Raw genomic sequence first — 20,682 nt, forward strand, 5'->3', positions numbered from 1 at the left:
AGAGTGGCAGAGCCCTGAACAGGCTGCCCAGAGAGGTGGTGGAGTCTCTGTCTCTGGAGACATTAAAAACCCACCTGGACACATTCCTGTACAACCTGGTTTGGCAGGGGGGTTGGAGTAGATGATCTCCAGGGGTCCCTTCCAACCCCATATCATTCTGTGATTCCATGATCTCTTGATGACAGTTCCTGATGCTAGCTACATTAGAATTAGGGCATAAAGTGGCCAGCTTGCAAAACTGGGTTTTGTTCTCCTTGCAGTACTGTTCATTTCAACTGCGTCGTTTGTAAAATTGTTAAAATGGCTGTTCTTACAGTAGCACCCGATTATTTTTTGACACTGATTCATGGCACCTGTTGCCGAAAGCATGTGTCAGTAGAAGTCAGTTTTTTACTGTTGATGTGTACTCGGTTTGTTTTAGTGCCTTCATCATAGTACATTCTTCCTCAAGCATAGATGAGGTTTTATTCTGCATGCCGTCTCGGCTTACTCAAACTTTCACAGACTGAGACTTCTAGTGTCTGAAATATTACAAATTGCACTGCTCTCTAATCTTTAATGGGTTCTGGTAGCCTTCCAGGGCTAACGGAATAGTGGTCTACTCTTAGTAGTGCATATCTAAATATAATTACAAGCTTGGGAGAGTGGGTTGTGCATTAGCCGTAGGTTTGCTACGGAACTGTCTTTGTTGTGTTGTTTTGTTTTTCCTAAGTAGAAGTATGTTGTGGGTAGCACCTCACATGTATATTTTTCTATGTTCTAACTTGTCTCTATCTCCACAGGAATTACTGTAATTATAGAGAGAACCTGAGTTACAATGGGGGACGACAGTGAGTGGATGAAACTGCCCATCGACCAGAAATGTGAACACAAGGTAGGAGATCTTATCTTTGGGCTTGGCTTGCAGGTTAGGCTTGCTTGATTCTGTGGTACTTTCCTATCTGAGTACACCACAGTTAAGTAATATGAACAGCTGCACAGCGTGCGCATAACAGCTTTGAAACCACATCAGTTCCATCCAACCTAAAGGCTGAATAACATTTATTAAGCAGAATTTAGTAGCATGATAATGCGTATGGCGTAAGCTTGTGCACTGAAAGATCAGTGCACTCATTCATGTGGAAAAATTACTCATCTGTAGCTGAAACTATTGTTGGGCTCCCACCTCCTCATCAGTGATTGTTAGAGCTTATGAAGAGCAGTGGGAAAGACTGGCATCTCTCTGTCCAGATCATTCTTGGCAGGAGAAGAAGTATTTTGTCCTGTTGCACATTCTTCATCTAGTCATTGAAGAGAAATCTTGCAGATGCCAGCTCACTGAGCACACTTTCAACTATGATTGAAGAATTTGAAGAAACTGGTGATTTAAGATTGTATTAGCACAACATTTAAACGTCTGCTTTCTGCTTTCAGCTGTGGAAAGCCAGATTAAATGGTTATGAAGAAGCCCTTAAGCTCTTCCAGAAGATAGATGATGAAAAGAGTCCCGAGTGGTCAAAGTATCTTGGATTGATAAAAAAATTTGTGACAGACTCCAATGCAGTGGCTCAGTTGAAAGGTCTGGAAGCAGCACTTGCTTATGTTGAAAATGCTCACGTAGCTGGGAAGTAAGTATCCTTTTCTTGCCCCCCTGAAAAGGCTGCAGATAAATTGTACAGTGGCCACTAACAATTCTGATCTTTGCTGTTGAGAGCAGAACTTGCTTTCTAATTTAGAGAATTTGCTGGATGGTAGACTTGTAGATGGTCTCCATGTGCGTATTAACTTGTCAGAAATTGCTTAAAATGTTCAAAGAAACTTTTAAAGACAGTAGTAAAGATTTCTGAAATGGTAGAGAAAGTGAATCAGTAATTTGGTGGTTTAGGTGCTGCGAGCTGGAATCCCTGTTCTTGTTTGACTGAAACAGTCTGTATGTACAGGGAGCCTTTTTAGGAGATATCGGTGTAATTCATTCATGAAATAAAATATGCTTATGTGGTGTTGTGTCCAACTTAACCAATGTGAATCTTCATACCTGTCAGTTTCTCCACAGGATGTTTGTTAGCATTTCACTGCAATCTAGCCCATGAAATAGCCTGTACTCCAAGGGTGAAATAGAAACACCTGATGGGTCAGATCAGGGCTCTGGTGCACTGACTTTGTGACCTGATTAAATTAATAAGTCTTAGTTTAAAAACAAAACAAAACCAAAAACCAAACAAACAAAAAACAAAAACAACCCCAACAAAACCCACAAACAAACAAACAAAAAAACAAAAAAACAAAACAAACCACCAAATAAGCAAACCCGAGCCTTTGTTTAAAAACCTAACAACCTTCCAAACCCCTTGCTTTGGTTGATTGGACCTTTGAAATAAATACTGTGTGTTGTGGTTGTGTACCAATGCTATACCTTAGTTAACTGTAGCATACGGAATTCCAGGAAATGCCATTTACTTGTGGACTATAAGTAATATATATTAATGAATGGGCTTTTGAGAAAATGTCTACTGTTCACTGCCTGGTGTAGTCCAGTGTTAGGAATAAGTTAATTAGCACTTTAGTTCTAAACTAAAGGTTGAAATCACTTCTTACAAAAGGTTATTACCTTCCAGGTTAACTTAGAATTTAGTCCCTGTTATATGAGGACTTGCTGAGTTTTAATCCATGTTTTGGGTCTTGTGTATGCTTTTGTCTGTGGATAATGGTGTAAAACACCCGCTTCGCTCAAACATTCCAAAAGTAACTCTCTTCTTTCAGGACAACAGGAGAAGTAGCGTCTGGAGTTGTAACTAAAGTGTTCAATCAGCCAAAAGCCAGAGCAAAAGAACTGGGTCTAGATATATGTCTAATGTATATAGAAATTGAGAAAGGGGAGGCAGTACAAGAAGAATTACTAAAGGGACTGGACAACAAAAACCCAAAAATCATAGTAGCATGTATAGAGACACTGAGGAAAGCACTAAGGTAAGCTTTTAGTTTTTACTTCGCGGTTTGTTCCCCCTCACCCCAGCTGTGTGTAGAGCCTGATTTGTTGCTTAAGTCTTTTTAGCAGGCCCTTGTTTTTGTGGAATGGGATGTATCTTTACTGAACTGATATATTTTTTGACAACAACAGTTGAGAGCATCACGGGATTTGTTAGATGTGAGGGATGTCTTTGTTGTACCAGCCTCATCTGGATCACTTTCGTTCAGGGCAACTGTTTACCAAACTTCCATTTTCACAATGGACCTCTGAAAGAAGGGCTGGGTTAGTGTGTCTTGTTCCAGACTGTGGAGCTTCTCTTCTGAATAGCAGAAATCAACTCAATGGTGGGAAAACTAAATGTAGTCTTTTTTTAAAAAAAATATTGTTTTCCTCACTGATGTGAGCATCTTTAATTGGGTACACTGTGTGTGTTTTTGGAAGGGGGAAAAAAAACCTCATTGTACAGTAAGCTTCCATTGTCCATATAATAATTTCTTTATTAAAAAGAAAAGCTGATACTGGTCCCTAAAAATCAAATCCAATTTAATTTAAGATGGGGGAGTTGGTTTCAAGATTAGATTTGGAACATCTTTTTTTTTCTTTTGTTCTACTTCAAGTATGTTTGCTGCCTTAGTGAGTTGAGTGAAAAATAATGGGGTTTTATCAAATTCTTATACTTGGCATGTATATAATTCACTGTCTGCTAGACTTAATTTTTTTAAAAAAAGGAAACAGATAACTTCAGTATTAATGGGCAGAATACTTTTTTTCCTGAGAAAAGTAGTTCATGTGACAATTGTATAATATAGACGAAGACTGTCTTAGGTATTTTTTAGAGAACTTGCTGGAGCATGTGTGGACATAGTCCTTTTTAAACTAATTATTTTAGACTTCTGTAATAGAAGCCAAAGTAAAGCACTGAGTTTAATACGTTAGCTGTGCTTCTACTGCGTGACACTACTGTCCCACATTTAAGAATATTTTTTTAGTTATTTTAAATTGCCTTACCTAATCAAATGTCCTTTTAAGAGTAAAGTGTAATTAGAAACCTGCATAACCTTCCTCACTATCTTTCAACTAACCATGTCTATAAAATGTACCAGGTCTGCCTATTTTTTTTCATATGCACTATTTTATTGTCTTTGAAATGGCAAGATCTAATTCTTTCATGGAGCCTTATTGACTTAACTTCTGTCTTCTGCTTCTGATCTTTGTTGCTGCCTAAATTTGACAGGGGTTCTGCACTGGTAACAAAATTTGTCTGTGTTGTACCTAGGTGGGTAGCTTAAGTCCATAACTAGTTTAGCTTCTGGTGCTTTTTATCTTGCGCTAAGGTTCTTTCCTGTCGTGGTGTATGAATTGGGTAATATTATATGAATTAGAGAATAAGAGAATTTGCATAGCACTTTTCTTGATATGCTCTTTTTTTGATTCATGGTAGACAAAAATCTTGAACAACTCATTTGTTCATATTCTGCATTTGAGTTGTGCTGCTTCAAAGACTGGAGCCCCTTTTGCAGGTTTTAATACTTAATGTTTCTCAAAGTGGGCTTGGCAATAAAACAGTTAGCTCCAGAATCTTTGTAAAGTGAGACATGTAAGTTTTTGTTCCTGAGCAGCCATCTTTACTAGCTTTTTCACGTGGTACATGATTGGAGGGAAGCAGAAGTAGTAGCGTGATTGGAAAGGTTAACTCGGAGTTCTCAAGAAAAAGAAATGCTTCTGAATCAAACCAACCTATGGCTTCTGAGGTGATTTAGATAGGATGCTTTAAGAACTGTAGCAGTTAAGTTTACTATTCGTATGAAAAGAAAGTTCTCGTGTTCTCATTCAGCAGTGATTTAAAAGGAAATTTAGTGTATTAAATTCAACAAGATGTAGAATCTGCTGACAGGGAAGGCTGACTGGCTGGGAAAACTTGTTTTATGTGTCCTTTCAGCAGCACATATTTCAACACGTGTATATTCTGTGAAGATGACCCAGGCTCACTATAATTATCTGGTCCAACAAGTGCAAAAGTGACTAATGCTTTTACTGCCGTTTGCCTCCAAGGATAGACAAAGGAGATTCTATTCTGATTTAAAAAAAAAAAAAAAAAAAAAAAAGTAGGTCATACAAATTTTGGTCTAGGGACACTTTTTTCTTTTTCTCTTTTTTTCTTTCCCCCTCCCGGCAAGGGAACAGATTTAAGCAGCAGATTGGATTAAGTGCTTTGAAGTAATTTCAGAGGCCTGATTGTGTAATTCCAAGCTGGGTGTGGAGGGTAATTATGATAGGGCAAATATTCTTTAAATTTTACATTAGCTTAGTAGCTTCACAAAATAATAACTATAATAATAATTTGAGTAAATGACACAATCTCTAAATGCACACTGGAAGCATTTCATAGATTGTTTAAAAAATATTATTTGTGGATCACTCTTTGGCTCGTGTGTGGACACTGATACTATTCCATGTTTTTAACTTTCAGTGAATTTGGTTCAAAAATAATCTCACTGAAGCCAATCATTAAAGTATTGCCAAAACTTTTTGAGTCTCGGGAAAAGGCTGTTCGAGATGAAGCCAAACTCCTTGCTGTGGAGATCTACCGTTGGATAAGGGATGCTCTGAGACCTCCATTGCAGAACATAAATTCTGTTCAGGTAGGCAGAAAGTAGTTCTGTATCCAAATATTCGAGAAAACATTTCTGTGCTCACCCTCCCCCATTCTGTGGGGTTGGGCATTCTTAAAGTCATAGCTGGAATTTTTCAGTAACGGCAACGTTATTTGTTAGCTTTATTTTGTAACTTTACCTAGAACTTTAGTCCCTCTTTGTTATTTGTGAAGAAATCGTGACAGTGTTTTGTTGCTTTGAATATATGTGAAGATGAGGGGGGAAGCATCGTGTTGAAACTGAGGAGGGAACTTGAGAAGTAGAATGGTGTTTTTTGGAGACTTAACCCAAGGGCAAATGGTTACCCTTATAAAAGACCCCTTCACTTTAAGTCTTCAAGTCGACCATTTTCCTTCTCAGTTTTCTTCTTTCCTGAAGTATTTTTCTCTGTGGAGCCCTTCAGACTTGTTCTAGTGGTGCTCAGGATGTGACTGTTCCACTTCGGGAAGTGGCATTACATTATGATAGATAGCTATGCTATTGGAGATAGAACACTCCGTTATTTTAAAAATTTATAAATTATTTATGCATCCTTCCCTCCTACCCACTTGAGTTAATTGCGTTCTGGTGGAAAGCAGTAACTTGCTGGGAAAAAGCATGTTCTTAAAAAAACCAAAACCAAACGGTCTCATCAAATGCAGCTCAACATGTTTGTTTGATCTTAATTTTAGCGTTTAATAATAGTATAGCTGTAACAAAAGATCTTCCTTCATGCTCAGCCATTTTTATTCTAAAGCTTCTACGGAGGAGACACACCATTCTGACTGTTCTACAGTTTGTTCTTATGTAAATGCTTTGCGCTGATATTTTTGTTGATGATAATTGGTTCTGTGGATATACTCGGTCAGAAGTTTCTGAACAGTGAATGTGAAGGGGAAGTCACTACTTTGGTGGCAGAAAAAAATAACTTGCAATGTAGTGCTGTCATGGCTTTGAAATGGGAAAACTGCATTGCTGTCCATGAAGTGTTGCTTATCTTGGGGAATGTACAAAACGTCTCTGATAGGATGATTCTTCTCCCTTTTGGCAGCTAAAAGAACTGGAAGAAGAGTGGGTCAAAGTGTCATCAGCTGCTCCAAAGCAGACCAGGTTTCTGCGTTCCCAACAGGAGTTGAAAGCAAAATTTGAGCAGCAGCAGGCAGTTGGAGGAGATGCAGATGGAGGTAAATTACTTAATCTCTGAGCTGCATTGGAAGTATATCAGTGGTACGCTGTTTGTGAAGGAATGCATTAAATTGTAAAAGTGCTTTTACTCAAATTGGGGCAAGAACTTTATATGGAAGAGTATCTGTCGTTTGGAACAGCAAAATCACATCTGCTGATACTGCCTTTTAAGCAATGGGCCTTAAGTGGTGGTGTAGTCAAAATTTCATTTGTTACTCTGCTTGTATTTTTCTCTTCTGATTGCAGGAGATGATGATGAGGAAGAGGCAGTACCACAAGTAGATGCGTATGAGTTGCTTGAAGCTGTAGAAATTCTTTCCAAGCTTCCCAAAGACTTCTATGAGAAAATAGTAAGCATAAACTTAAATACTACCAATTAATTCTATGACATCTGGAGCTAATGAGTCTTAAGACTTACTGGCCTTCTGCAATGTATGCTTTACTGCTACATGGATAATAACAGACTAGTGTAAGTAAAATATAGATTATAATAAATAAGTCTCAATTTGATTTACCAGCAAGAAAACTGTAACTTTAAGGAGCTGAGATGTCCTGGGGAAGGACTGTATTTCATATTTCATTGCAGTTATTGATGTTGAACTGTAGAGAGACTTTGGCTTTCTCAGGATAAAATTAAGTTTAAAAATCTATGGTTTGTGGCAAGTATGCTTCTCTAGAAGTGTTTGCATTTATCAATGAACATAAATTCACTCTGCAGGAAGCAAAAAAGTGGCAAGAAAGGAAAGAAGCTCTAGAAGCTGTTGAAGTGCTGGTGAAAAATCCCAAATTGGAATCAGGAGACTATGCAGACTTGGTGAAAGTTCTCAAAAAGGTAATAAATAAAACCCAGAGTGCGCATATGGTTTAATATTTTTTTGTAACTTTAAATTTATAGTATACTCTAAAAGTTACAGTTGAGATAATACTCATGAGTAGAAAACTATTAGCTGGAACAGTAGTGGGAATAACCCAATCGATGGCGCACCGATTAAGAGACTTGGAAGAATTTCTTAGAATAAACTTGGATTTTCAGTCTTTAACTTCTTTTTTTTTTTTTTGTTTTGCTTTTTCTCTTCAGGTTGTTGGAAAGGATACAAATGTTATGTTAGTTGCTTTGGCTGCCAAATGCCTTGCTGGCCTAGCTACTGGCCTCCGAAAGAAATTTGGACAGTATGCAGGGCATGTAAGTAAGAATATGAACTCTTTTCTTTTTCTTTTTTTATTGATGCTGGACACCAGGAAATAATCAGCTTAGAGACGAGATAACTGATGTGTCTGGCTACTGGTAGTGTTACATTTTGTGATGAATTGGAAAGTTACTGAATCTCGCTGCTTCAGAAACATTCGAAGCTCCTGAACTCTGTACAACAGTTTGTAGAAAGTCTCTTTCATTCTGAAAGCTCTCTGTAGTTGTAAGAAGCATTCTTGCATCTGTTTACACTTCACTTGTGTTTTAAAGGTTAACCCTTGTAGCTACAGAGTTAGTGTTGCAAAAGCTGAGCTTCTGGAATACAGGTGTAGCGCCATGGTTGCCAAGCAAATGATGTTGAGAAGATGCTCTTTTTGGTACTGTAATAGTAGCTTTGCGTAACCTCAGCACTCATTTTACCAGTTTACTTGATTTGTTTGCTGGATTTATTTATGAGGAGGATGTAGATTTCTCCTGAGAAGTGGGCATTCAAAGTGTTATAAACAGGCTACCACTAATATTGTGGGATTATGATAAACTCTATTAGTTAAATATAGGACTGTAATGTTACAGTCTACAGGCTGTGTTAAAACAAGAGTGATGAAGTCAAGCATAGAACCACACTACTCACTGTAATTGAGTGCATGTGGCCCAACATCACCTCTGTTGACTGCCTTTGGAGCCCTGGACTGACTTTTCTTCCATCCCTCCCTCTCACATAGGATACAGCTCCTTAAAAGATACTCACTCTAGCTGTCAGCGTTTTCTAAAACAGCAACTTAACGTTTTTAAATATCTCCTTCCTATGACTTTGTTCTCTGTTAGGTTTAGGGGTGTCTAGCACCTGCAGTAGCACATACGAGGGTCTTCAGGGTGCTATTCTGTATTAATTGAAGGTTTTTTTAGTGCGAAAGTCTTTGTGAACAAGGAATTTGCAAGTTGCGGCCCAACAACGGTTACCAGCTGAGCCTCAGTCGCTGTTTGTCGCAAGGGATTGAGATGTCACCTTTTGAGTAGAAAGCAAGATCTGTGAAAAATCTGTTTTGTATTATGCAAGAGTTTATAACTTCTGTAAGGCATCAGTGTTGTGGTTTAGGCTGAACTGGCCAGTGACTGGTGACAGATGCTCTCCCTGCCACTTCTCGCTCCAAGGAGAGGAGGAGGAAGGATGAAGAGATTTACAAGTTTAGGAGGAACTAAACTACTTTAATGAAATAGAAATAAAATAATGAAATAGAATATATACAAAACTATGTCAAGCTCCTAGGATGACATCATCAGCAGGCACTGAGGAAGTCCCAGACTGAACTCAGCAGCAGACGGGAACTGGATTCCAAATCTGGAGACAGGAATACACAGGTTGGGATCAAAAGCAGACAGACAGAGTCCTTCTCAGATGTTGACCATTGGAGAAAGAGGCTGACGCTTTGATCCCTCAGCTTTTATACTGAGCATGGGGCAGATGGAATGGAATGCTCCTGTTGGTCAGGTTTGGGTCACCTGTCCTGTCCGCTCCTCCCTGCAGGTGGGACCCCTCTATGCTTTTCCATTTCTGACCCTCCAATGGGGCAAATAACAAAATTAGGTGACCTTGGTTGTTATAGCAATAAGTATAAGCAAGAGCCTCTCTGCACACCGTTCCTTGGCATTGACTATAAACACAGGTCTTATCGCTCTGAGAACAAACAGTTTTCTGCACAATATGCTGTTAATTTCAGAGAGTTAGAAGAGGCCTAGCTAAGAAGTCAAATTACCGAACAGAACGTTGGTTCTGTTTTACCTCGAACCAGGGTGATCAGACTACTTCTAAACCATGAGCTGTTACATATATGAAAATATTGAAAATAGTCTGCTTTCCACAGTTAAAAGCTCTGCATGTTTCATCCTTGCTGGCAGAAGCTCTTACTGTTACAGAGGCCATGTTTAAATGGAGCTGCTCATATTAGTGGCACATGAGATTATCTGCTGATTTTATTTTTTTTTCTTTATTTTTTTTTTAAACTATTTTTTTTTTCCAGCAGTGACTGACTGAGCAGCTAGACTAGATATAAATTGCTGTGAAATAAATGCCAGTATGGCATAGTTTGGTGTCAGGGGTGCTTTTTCAAGGTGATAGACCTGAAAAATGCCACTCTAGAAGGGATTCAGGTTGTTTTGGAACCATGGTCTTGTCAGTTGTGGCTCAGATGAGGGTTTCTTAATGAGCTGTGCTGAGTACTGTCAGGAAGCTGGGAAGGAGGGGACAGGTTATGTACCTTCTTGGATTCTTATAGTACAATTATTTAGTTTGCATTCTATTGCTCTGTTCCAGACCAGTAGAGCCAGAGTATTCATATGTAATTATGTGACCTTGTATATCTGCCTTTTATTTAGCTTTGCTATGAAATAGTTCCAAAAAGAAATCTACTTTTTTAAATAGATTGACTGGAATGAGTGTAATATTGGAGATCAGCTAGAGGAAACTAGTTTATACTGCTATTGTGTACCCCTGGAGGGGGCAGCAATGAGGTTTGCATTATTTACTTCTCTGCAAAATACCAAGGAGCTAACTGTCAGGCTTTCCAGTTATATTAGTGAAGAGTGGGTTGACTTTAGGGTTTTTTTTTCGCTTTTCCACAGGTTGTTCCAACAATCTTGGAGAAATTTAAAGAGAAGAAGCCTCAGGTAGTGCAGGCACTGCAGGAGGCCATTGATGCAATCTTTCTTACTGTAAGTAAGAGTGACAATTTTCCCCCTTGTCTGAGAATTGGTCTCTAATTTTGATTTGCCTTTCTCTTGCTTTACTGAAACTAATGACTTCTTTATCCAACGCTGTAGACCACTTTGCAGAACATAAGTGAAGATGTGCTGGCAGTGATGGACAACAAAAACCCAACAATTAAGCAACAAACGTCCCTTTTCATTGCAAGAAGCTTTCGTCACTGCACACCTTCTACTCTGCCAAAAAGCCTGTTAAAACCTTTCTGTGCTGCACTTCTCAAGGTAAAGCAGGAGGAGCTGGTACTTCTCTGGCATTGATTTGAGCACTGCTGTTGTGAAGCATCGAGTAGTTTTGGGAGAGAGACCCTTCTGCTAGTGCTAGGACTAAAGAGTTCTTGTATGCTATGTAGCCATTAGAGTCACTTTTGACTGATGTCAAACTTGAAGATGGCTGTCAGTTATGGGAACAGCTTAGTCTCCTTTTTCTTAGTGTCTCTGAAACTGAAGACTCGCCAAGTTTATAATAGATTAAGGCAGTGATTTGCAACTAATAAACTTCTGGGCACTGTGCCACTTGCTTCTTGCAGACAACTCTAGCAAACTTTTGTTGGAATACTATTCACTTACCATGAATAAAAGAACCATCATCGATTCATACGCTGCAGTTACACTAGGGCATTTATCAGTATAAACGATAATGATGTATACTTTTTTTTCTTGTGGCAAAATAGCCCTTTCCTTGTTATGGGAAATATCCCTGGCTTCAAAAATGGAGATTTGAACAGGGTTGCAGAGCTTCAAACTCCTTGTGGACTTTCCTGCTGTTGTAGTATCTATTAAAGCATCAATGTTTAGCCTTTCCTTGTTGTGTGAAAGATCCAAAGATGAGAAACTGGCTGTATCTGAGAAACAGTAGGTTTAATCAGTGCATAGGAAAACAGAAGTGAAAACCAACCTCTTTTTTTTTTTTTTTGGCAGTGGGATGTTAAGGATTATTCTGTACTTCATGTATATTTTTTGGGAAGGTGGGGGATTTATACAGAAGATGGATTTAAGAATCTGTTTAGACATGAGCTGCAAGTCATATGATACAAGTTGTCTTTCTCTGCAGCATATCAATGATTCTGCTCCTGAAGTAAGAGATGCTGGATTTGAAGCATTAGGCACTGCCTTGAAAGTGGCTGGAGAGAAAGCTGTGAATCCTTTTCTAGCAGATGTAGACAAACTAAAACTTGACCGGGTGAGTTCATGATAAATGTTTAAAAAAAAAAAAAAAAAACCAACAAAAAACCCCAACCTCTGTTTTTCCTTTTTAGATGCATTTTAGGCTAGAGAAGACAAGAGGATGCTTTAGCTGATGACTTTCAGCACGGGTTTTTGAAAACTTATTTTTTACTTAAAAATTACTGATGTTGCAGGGAATCTGGAAATCTCTTTATTTCTTGCTATATTATCAAGAATCTTTTCTTGAAGTCAAAGCTTCCACTACCTAAAATGCATTAGTACGTTAAAATTGTATCTTTTCATTCTTATGTAAAGTACCTGTTTGGCTTCAAGGCTTGAACATTATCTATGAGGTGAATTGAGAGGTTTAGGTTGGGGGTTGGTTGGTTGTGGGGGTTGTGTTTGTTCTTGAGCACTTTCTATGGCTGAAACAAAGCTTAGGGTTTTAGGTCATGGCCATATGGTGTAATTCTATATTACTAGACAGGTTTTGGTATTAAAGACTTACTTTCCAACACCAAAGTTTTCATGTTTTTTGCATAAGGTGACAAGTTTGTCTAAATGATTTTATAATTTAAGGTGCTAAGAATTAGTTTTTAGAGCCTCTATAAGTATCAGGGGCATCTCAATGCTTTGTATGTGTACAAATGCGCTTCATTTTGAACTAGAAAAATTATTCTAGCGATACAGTGGTGGCTGATGCCACTGACTGGTTAACATTCCTGTGAGGAACACAGGATTAAAAATTTTGTCAAGTAAACAACTTAAACTCTTCACATTTATTTTTTTTCTGGAGTAGGCAAGTTTGAGCTACTGCTGTTGAAGGGACACTGTACATTGTGGTAGCTAAATAGTTTTAATAGCTTTTTTTTTTTTTTTTCTCTTTAACTGCTTGTCAGATTAAAGAGTGTGCTGAGAAGGTAGAACTGGTTTATGGTAAAAAGACGGGAGGAGCTGCTGAGAAAAAAGAAGGCAAACCTGTTACTGGGAAGACCCCTGCTGTTTCAGGGCCTGGTGGAGATAAAGAAACGAAAGATGCAGCAACCAAACCAGGATCACTGAAAAAAGCGCCCACTGCGAAGGTAAGAGAGATTGCCAAGAGATTGTCTGACAATCACAGTTGTCTGTGATTTGCATTGAATAATTACGTACTGGCCTCTTGAATGTCTCCTTCCACTGAGGAATTGCTGTCCTTTTGTAGGAGTGGGTGAGCCCAACAGCAAAAAGAATCTGGGACTTTCTGAGCGTGGACTTGTTGAAATTTCAGTTTTTAATGACACAAACTGCCTTGTCACTTACATCTTAATACCAGATTTTGATATTGAAATAGTGATAGACCACTGGAGACATTCAGAAGAGCCTCAGGTGTTGGAACATTAATGTGCTCCATGGTGATACTGACTTCAGCCAAATATTACTATGACTCTTCTTATAACTAGCAAGGTTATTACTTAAGTGTTATTTTCTTCAGTGCTGTTTTTAGCTTGTTACCATAAATAATTTGAACAATAAGGCTCTGGAAGGTAGTATATACAGGCTAAACCCATGGGATTTCTCCAAGCAGTTTCTTGAAGAGGTCAAAGTTAGCCCTCCTGAAGCCCAAGGTTGCAATCCCACCTGTTGTTTTGCTCATACTACCCATGATCCTGAACTCTATCTTTTTATGGTCACTACAGCCAAGGCTGCCCCCAACCTTAATGCCTTCCACCAGTCCTTCTTTGTTTGTCAGAGCTAGGTCCAGTAGTACACTTCTCCTTGTTGGTTCCTCCACCATCTGAGTGAAGAAGTTATCATCAGTACACTGGAGGGACCTCCTGGACTCGTACATGCCTGGCTGTGTAGCCTTCCCAGCAGATACCAGGCTGACTGAAGTCCCCCATGAGAACCAAGGCCTGTGGTTGACAGGCTACTTTCAGCTGTCTGTAGAAGGCCTCATCAGCTTCCCCATCCTGATCAGGTGGCCTGTAATAAACACCCACAACAGTGTGTCTCATATTGGCCTGCCCCTTAATCCTCACCCACAAGCTCTCAACTCTCTTTTCATCCGCCCCCAGGGAGGGCTAGATGCATTCCAGTTGTTCTCTCAAATAACGAGCAACTCCACCGCCTGGCTTTGGTGGCCCTAGTCTTTCCTAAAAAGGACATAGCCATCCATGACAGTCTTCCAGTTACGTGAGCTATCCCACAATGTCTCGGTAATTGGAATGAGATCATGGCCCTGCAACCGCATACAGATCTGCAGTTCTTCCTGTTTGTTCCCCATGCTATGTGCATTGGTGTATAAGCATTTCAGAGAGGGAGTTGAGCGTGTAGTTTTCACGCTTGAGGGATGATAGACCTTCTGGTTCTCAAAAATACTAGCCCACTGCCCCACAAGTGCTGAGCTGCTACACCCAGGCACCTCTCTAGCAAGCCCAGTTACATCCCTGTGCCCCTTCGAATCTAGTTTAAAGCTCTCTCAATGAGCCCTGATAACTCTTTTCCCTAGAACCTCTTCCCCCCATACCTTATCTTCCATTGTCTTGTGTGTCCTTGTTACTGTACATGTTTTATAAAACATGGTAGGCTGAAAGCAACATATAAATTAAGCTAGCTCTAGCAGAAAACGATTTCTTTGCCTACAGCTGTTATGGTACTACAGAGCTACAGTCTAATGTCAAAAAATATGTATGTGTGGAAAAAGAGCAGTAGTTCTAGTATCTGATGAAGTAGAGACCTGTTTGATCTTGGCTAACTTGTCCATTTCCTTTCTAGTCTGGGGGCCCACCCAAGAAAGGCAAACCAGCTGCAGCTACAGGAATGGGAGGTGCTGGGGCTAAAGGCAAGAAGGGTCCCGAGACCAAAGAAATATTTGAATCGGAGCTCTCTGTGAGTATTCTGCTATTTTCTGAAATACCAAGTCCTTTGTATTAGTAGCTTTGGTTAATCAGTTGTTCAGCTACTACAGAATTTTTCACTAAAGTTGTTTTGATTTCTTTTGTTAGGGCAAGGAAAGCAATACAAAATAGATGCTCAATGTATTCCTGTAAATGAACCCGTTCTTTAGGCTGTTGTTGATACTAGACCATACAAGACAGTAAACAATAAATCATGCTAATTTATATTTACCCTATTATTAGGGTATATCATGTTGTCCCTGAAGTAGGAACAGGTGAAAAAAATAACAATATGACTACTTGATATGTAATTTTGGATGCGTGATTTGCTGAAGGTGTCTGGTATTAAAAGCCTGAGAATACAGTATTCTGGAGTTTGGATTGAAATCTGAAGGAGAATACAGTAGTAATAAAATGAACTGATGCAAGTTTATTCCGTGCTTTTCATATTAAACTACACTTCAAGACAGTGATTGAATTCTGCGTGTTAACTGAGCATCTACCTGTCCTCTTGGTAGAGAATCGGGTAAACTAAGCTATCTGTAGTCAAACAGTAACAAAAAGCTATTAAAGCGTTGTTAGATATATCAGCAAGTTTTTTGGACTGTCAGTGGTCTTTAGAGAGTCACTTAGAATGAATGCTTTCCATTAGGTGTCCAGTTTATATTGCTAGTTATACAGTGGAAAATGAGTATACACTTCCTGAAGGTGATACAAACACCAATGAAACAAGGGAAGTTTTTGTCATTTTACATATACTAAATAACTTTAATTTTTTATTTTCCTAAAATGGATGCAGAAGAGATGTCTTCTCTCATCCAGCCTTATCAACCCGTAATTAATTGCTGTGAATGTTTACTCAGGCTTCATACAAAATTATCTTGCAAATTTTCAGTTACCTCTGCTTGATTCTATAAGTAGCTAGTGGTTTCTCAAGATTATTTTTGACTGTCTGTGCGATTTATCATACTTTTCAGGGATCACTTTTCTGTTGCAGTACAACTTAGCAGCTCCTTAAATTCATAAGGCTCCTAAACTGTAATCCATACAAAATCCTTCAGCCTACAACAGAAAACTTTTCATATCTTGTAAATGCACCACAGTGGAAGGGTAATTCCAGTATATTACCTGTCCTTAAGGCTGTTCTCCCCCGGCCCCCCGAAGGGGTGCAGTGGGGTGCTAACCTTGTTCTGATCTGTCTGCAGATAGAAGTATGTGAGGAGAAAGCTGCTGCGGTCCTTCCAGCTTCGTGTATCCAGCAGCTGGATAGTGGTAACTGGAAAGAGAGGCTTGCCTGCATGGAGGAGTTTCAGAAGGTAAGCTGTAGCAGTCGGTAAGAAGAGAGGCAGGTAGGGAAAGAGAAATAAGGCAATAATTTCTTCAACCTTTTAGGCCTGGGTAGCTCTTCTAAAAGACACACCAGTAGTAGTGATATGTCAGCACTTCAGATGGATTAAACAATACTTGCAAAAGACGAAGTGTCTTAAATGCTTTATATTGGCTCTTATTTCATAACAATAGTGGAGTAAGTCTTTCAGTTTAATGTAGGTAGTTACGTTGTTGTCAAAAATATTGGTATTTGGATTGAGGATGCATAGAGGTGTTTTTAAAACACTAAGTAATTCTAAATTACTTAATCTCAAAGATAACAACTAGGTTTAAACAGAAAGTTTTGCAATGACTGGGCAAAGCCAGTCACGAGTAAATCCCTGCTGATTGTATGTTATGCAGCAATTGATCATAATACCAAAATTTCAGTTGGCAAATAGTGGATGTTTGAAGCCTTATCCAATACCAGCAGTCTTCACAGCTGGTGGCGAGTGCTTCATGTAGTCACAAACAAAAAAAGCATCATGTGCCACTCAAACGTGAAACTTGGCTTTCTTCCCATGGTATCTGTCACAAGAGCTCTGAGAGCTCACATTCGGTAAGGCATCAACTGTAGATGTACAAATAGTTCATACCGCTGCACCGTTAGCGTTGGGACTGAGTTTTAATACTTCAGTGGAAAAGGTGACAAATAATGAAATGGTGACTGGCTGCACTGAGATGCTGCTGCAGAAGCCAGCTTTACTCAAATGCAAAGATGTTAGAGTTTCAGTGGAATGAATAAGCCTGACAACAGGTGAAAACAGTAATTTAGATTACATTCAGGCTTACTTTCTGCTGTATAGTCAGCATTCCAGTGTGAAAGGTACATAGTATAGTTCATCACTGAGGAAAAAATAAAAAACAAACCTTGGGTATTTTTTTAGTGAAGTTAAATTTCCAGGGCTGAAATGGCCAACAGTGGTTGTAAGGACACTCTAATTAAAGAATATACAAAGTGTAGCAATGTGAATGCTGTAGTTTAAATGTTGCCTTAGTCCCTGTAAAATGGCTTCTTGTAAAAGCAGGTCTTGTAGTAACGCTCTTCAGGTAAATTCTCATGCTGAGAATTTCTGCAACTTAGTTCAGCATTAAGAAAATATTTGTAGGTCAGTGGAGGTAACTTCTGTTTGGGTTTTGGGTTTTGTATCGCTGGTGACCCGCTGGCTGACTTAATGTTTGTCCTTTAGGCTGTTGAGCTTATGGAGAGAAGTGAAATGCCTTGCCAAGCTCTAGTAAGAATGCTGGCCAAGAAACCTGGTTGGAAGGAAACAAATTTTCAGGTAATGCTTTATCCTTTAACAGCCCGTGTTGTCATTTAATGTAAGTTTTGTTTCCAGCTACAAGGTAGGTGCATATATGTCATTGATGGTCCTAGCACCATGACCACAGTTGTATCTGTAGCCAATGAGAAGATGAACTCTGAAATTAGATTTTATTTCCGCTGATGGTTGAGACTTAGAGACAACACTTGAAGATATCTATGTATATATGTTTGTATGTTCATGTGTGTGGGTACCTGTATAGATAAGATCTAAAAGTAGATAATGGCTGCCCAGTTTATTGATTGTGTGTGTATGTATAGATAGAAAAATGTGTATTTGTATGTAGATACACAAAAACATATATAAACAAGTGTGTGTAGATAAAATATGTATTTGTGTACATAAACATGTCTGTGTTAACACCGTTTCATATATTCAAATGTGTATATATACATTTCTCTGTGTGTATACACACAAATATGTATTTTATGTATACATTTGTGTTTACTCACAAATACATATAGTTATTTTTATATATATGTATAAAAAATATATAGAATAAAAAATTTGGTCTAAAATACCTGATGACATGAGTAACTTTCTTGCCGTTATGGACATTCCAGGTGATGCAGATGAAACTGCATATAGTTGCACTGATTGCACAGAAAGGAAACTTCTCTAAAACTTCAGCCCAGGTTGTGCTGGATGGTCTTGTAGACAAGGTTGGTGATGTGAAATGTGGGAGTAACGCAAAAGAAGCCATGACAGCAATAGCAGAGGCGTGTCAGTTGCCATGGACCGCTGAGCAGGTGAGTGAGCGGCAAAGGTATTCTTCCAGTAAATCAAACCAGAAACGCTGTTTGGGGTATTCAGTCTGAGGAGAAAATCCTATATCTTAGATTTTTCTCTGTTGCTTCAAAGTGATTTATTTGCTCTCAAACTAAGGCAGAAGTTAAATGCAAGTTCCTCCAAAAGAGGAAATAAAGAGTAATAAAACAGTATTTTACTGAAATACTGCCAAAGCAGGTGCACGTCCATAATAAAGGTATCTCTGGCTGCCTGTAAGTACTTCAGGAACTTCTGGATCAGTTTGGTTGCAATTGTATTGTGCTGCAGTGGCACAACAGTCTTTTCCTGGTATGTTACCCCAGCTGTTTTTGTTTACTTGCAGTGCTCTGTGTTTTTTTGCAGGTGTCTTCACTCCTTCATTACTTTGCTTTGTCACCTGATTTGCCAGTGGAAATTTACACTTAACTCTCTTGTGTTCCAGGTTGTGGCTATGGCTTTCTCTCAAAAGAATCCTAAAAATCAGTCTGAAACTTTGAACTGGCTTTCAAATGCAATTAAAGAGTTTGGCTTTTCTGGGTATGTCTTCTAAGTAAATTGCTAAGAGAAACTTGAATGTAAATGTTTCTAATCTACAATTAGTTGCTACACAATTATAATATACATATAATAATAATCTACAATTAGAAGCTGCTGTCAGATTGGTCTGAAGAGGTTGGCTGCAATTGCATCTGAACTCTTGTTTCTTAAACTCTGATGCTAGCTCTGTCAGGTGCTCTTCTAGCTCTAAATGTGTAAATGAAAGTATCTGACATTACTAATAGGATAGGGTACTATTACACTACTGAATGCCTCATTTGGCCTTCTCTGAAGACCATTTTTCTTAAACTTTATATACTATAGGAGTGGGTTGGGCAAGGAGCTCTGGCATTGCATGACTCTGTTCCTGTTCTATTTTACACCTGCACCCAGGTGGATCACTATATTTTACAGTTTAAAAAAAAAAACCAACCTGACAGCCTACAGAAGAGTATGTATCTGCATGCTTATTGCTCTCCTTGGGTGAGATATTGAGGCTGATAACAGGTTGAAGTTTTAGCCCACAAAATAGCCATTATTGCATCTGGTGCCGTGAGGGTAAAAAATGGATTGTCCATCAGAATCGGGGAATAGCATTCCTTAATTTTTAATCACCAGTGTCTTAACTGAATGTGGTCAAGCGTATGTAATACAGTTTACTCCTGAGAACAAGATTTCTAAGCAGTGAACGCTTCAAATACGAAGTTATTTAACTGCTTGGGCAGTTACTATGCCCATCTCGGTTGTTTTGTATTAAATAGATAGTAACATTGATTAAGTCTGGAAAATAAACTCTCTTCTTCAGTATATTCTCCCCAAAGTATGTATTTCTAGCAGGGTGATCTATGATACTGGAACAGCAGTGTTTGAGGCTGCACAAAGGAAGCTTCCATGATTGCCTGTTTTCTCTGCTGTTGAAGTCAGTGGTGGTATAGAAGAGTCAGTAATCTTCTAAACCTTCCTTTCTTTCTCTTGGAAATTTCTTTTTGAAATTTGTGCCTTTTTTCTGGAAGATCCTGAGACAGACGAACAAAAAACCCCCACCCCTCATCTTTATTATGTAGCCATGTATCAGGTGTTTAAAATGATTGTAGAGTCATCCCTTGGGATTTCAGTCCTGGCAATCGTGTGGGTGGTGTAGTTTAAGCTTTCCAGCTGTAATAATAGCAGTCTTTGATATAAATTATCTTATGTTTACTTTATTGATTTTCATAGTAGGCTGTTCCCCAAACAGATCTATTTCAGTAGTAATTTAATGGCTACTGTCTGCACTGTACCTCTGATATTATTTTATAAATTAGTTGTATGAATCTCTTCATGGCATATTTCTTTCTTTAGTGTACTGTGATGGTTTAGTTTTTTGTTGATGCTTCCTGTGTTGCCTTTTACTTATGGGGGGGTATCTTTTTCCCACAGACTGAATGTCAAAGCTTTCATCAGTAACGTGAAGACGGCTCTTGCTGCAACTAACCCAGTGAGTAAATTTAGAATTTCAATCCTGATTTATTCTCAATCCTTAATTTGAAGACTGAGTGCTTTTATCTTCTCCCTGACAGGCTGTAAGGACTTCCGCCATTACCTTGCTGGGAGTCATGTATCTTTATGTGGGACCTCCTCTGCGAATGTTTTTTGAGGATGAGAAGCCAGCCCTTCTCTCCCAGATAGATGCAGAATTTGAAAAGGTATGGAGTATAGCTCTCTTAATATCCACTATCATTAAAACTACTTGGAAACTTCAGTAGCTGGAATCTGTAGTAATATTATGGTCTAACCAGTATCTTTGTCATCAAACCAGATATTTTAAGTGAAAGCAGCTGCAAAGTCAGTATGTCTAGCTGTGTCAATAGCCACTTTTTTTCATGACGAACTTCCACAGTTTCTGGTTTTGTTTGAACAGCATAACGTTTTAGAAGCCTGTCGCCCTCGAACA

At 38.8% G+C, this 20,682-nt stretch overlaps 1 protein-coding gene across 2 annotated transcripts in view; it reads left to right on the top strand.

Moving 5' to 3' along the window:
- Window positions 1-516: 516 nt before the first annotated feature.
- Window positions 517-20,682, top strand: part of CKAP5 (cytoskeleton associated protein 5) — a 42,426-nt gene continuing 22,260 nt past the window's right edge. For both annotated transcript variants that reach the window (XM_074149696.1, XM_074149697.1), the window contains exons 1-19: window positions 517-874; window positions 1,414-1,607; window positions 2,740-2,946; window positions 5,418-5,589; window positions 6,632-6,764; window positions 7,012-7,115; window positions 7,484-7,597; window positions 7,844-7,948; window positions 10,574-10,663; window positions 10,772-10,936; window positions 11,766-11,894; window positions 12,778-12,960; window positions 14,633-14,746; window positions 15,960-16,070; window positions 17,313-17,405; window positions 18,011-18,196; window positions 18,658-18,752; window positions 20,169-20,226; window positions 20,309-20,434. In XM_074149696.1, coding sequence (XP_074005797.1) covers window positions 818-874; window positions 1,414-1,607; window positions 2,740-2,946; window positions 5,418-5,589; window positions 6,632-6,764; window positions 7,012-7,115; window positions 7,484-7,597; window positions 7,844-7,948; window positions 10,574-10,663; window positions 10,772-10,936; window positions 11,766-11,894; window positions 12,778-12,960; window positions 14,633-14,746; window positions 15,960-16,070; window positions 17,313-17,405; window positions 18,011-18,196; window positions 18,658-18,752; window positions 20,169-20,226; window positions 20,309-20,434 — 2,436 coding nt within the window. In that variant the 5' untranslated portion in view covers window positions 517-817. The remainder of the gene's footprint in view (window positions 875-1,413; window positions 1,608-2,739; window positions 2,947-5,417; window positions 5,590-6,631; window positions 6,765-7,011; window positions 7,116-7,483; window positions 7,598-7,843; window positions 7,949-10,573; window positions 10,664-10,771; window positions 10,937-11,765; window positions 11,895-12,777; window positions 12,961-14,632; window positions 14,747-15,959; window positions 16,071-17,312; window positions 17,406-18,010; window positions 18,197-18,657; window positions 18,753-20,168; window positions 20,227-20,308; window positions 20,435-20,682) is intronic.

This window comes from Numenius arquata, chromosome 6, assembly GCF_964106895.1.
Source record: "Numenius arquata chromosome 6, bNumArq3.hap1.1, whole genome shotgun sequence".
NCBI classification, from domain to species: Eukaryota; Metazoa; Chordata; class Aves; order Charadriiformes; family Scolopacidae; genus Numenius; species Numenius arquata.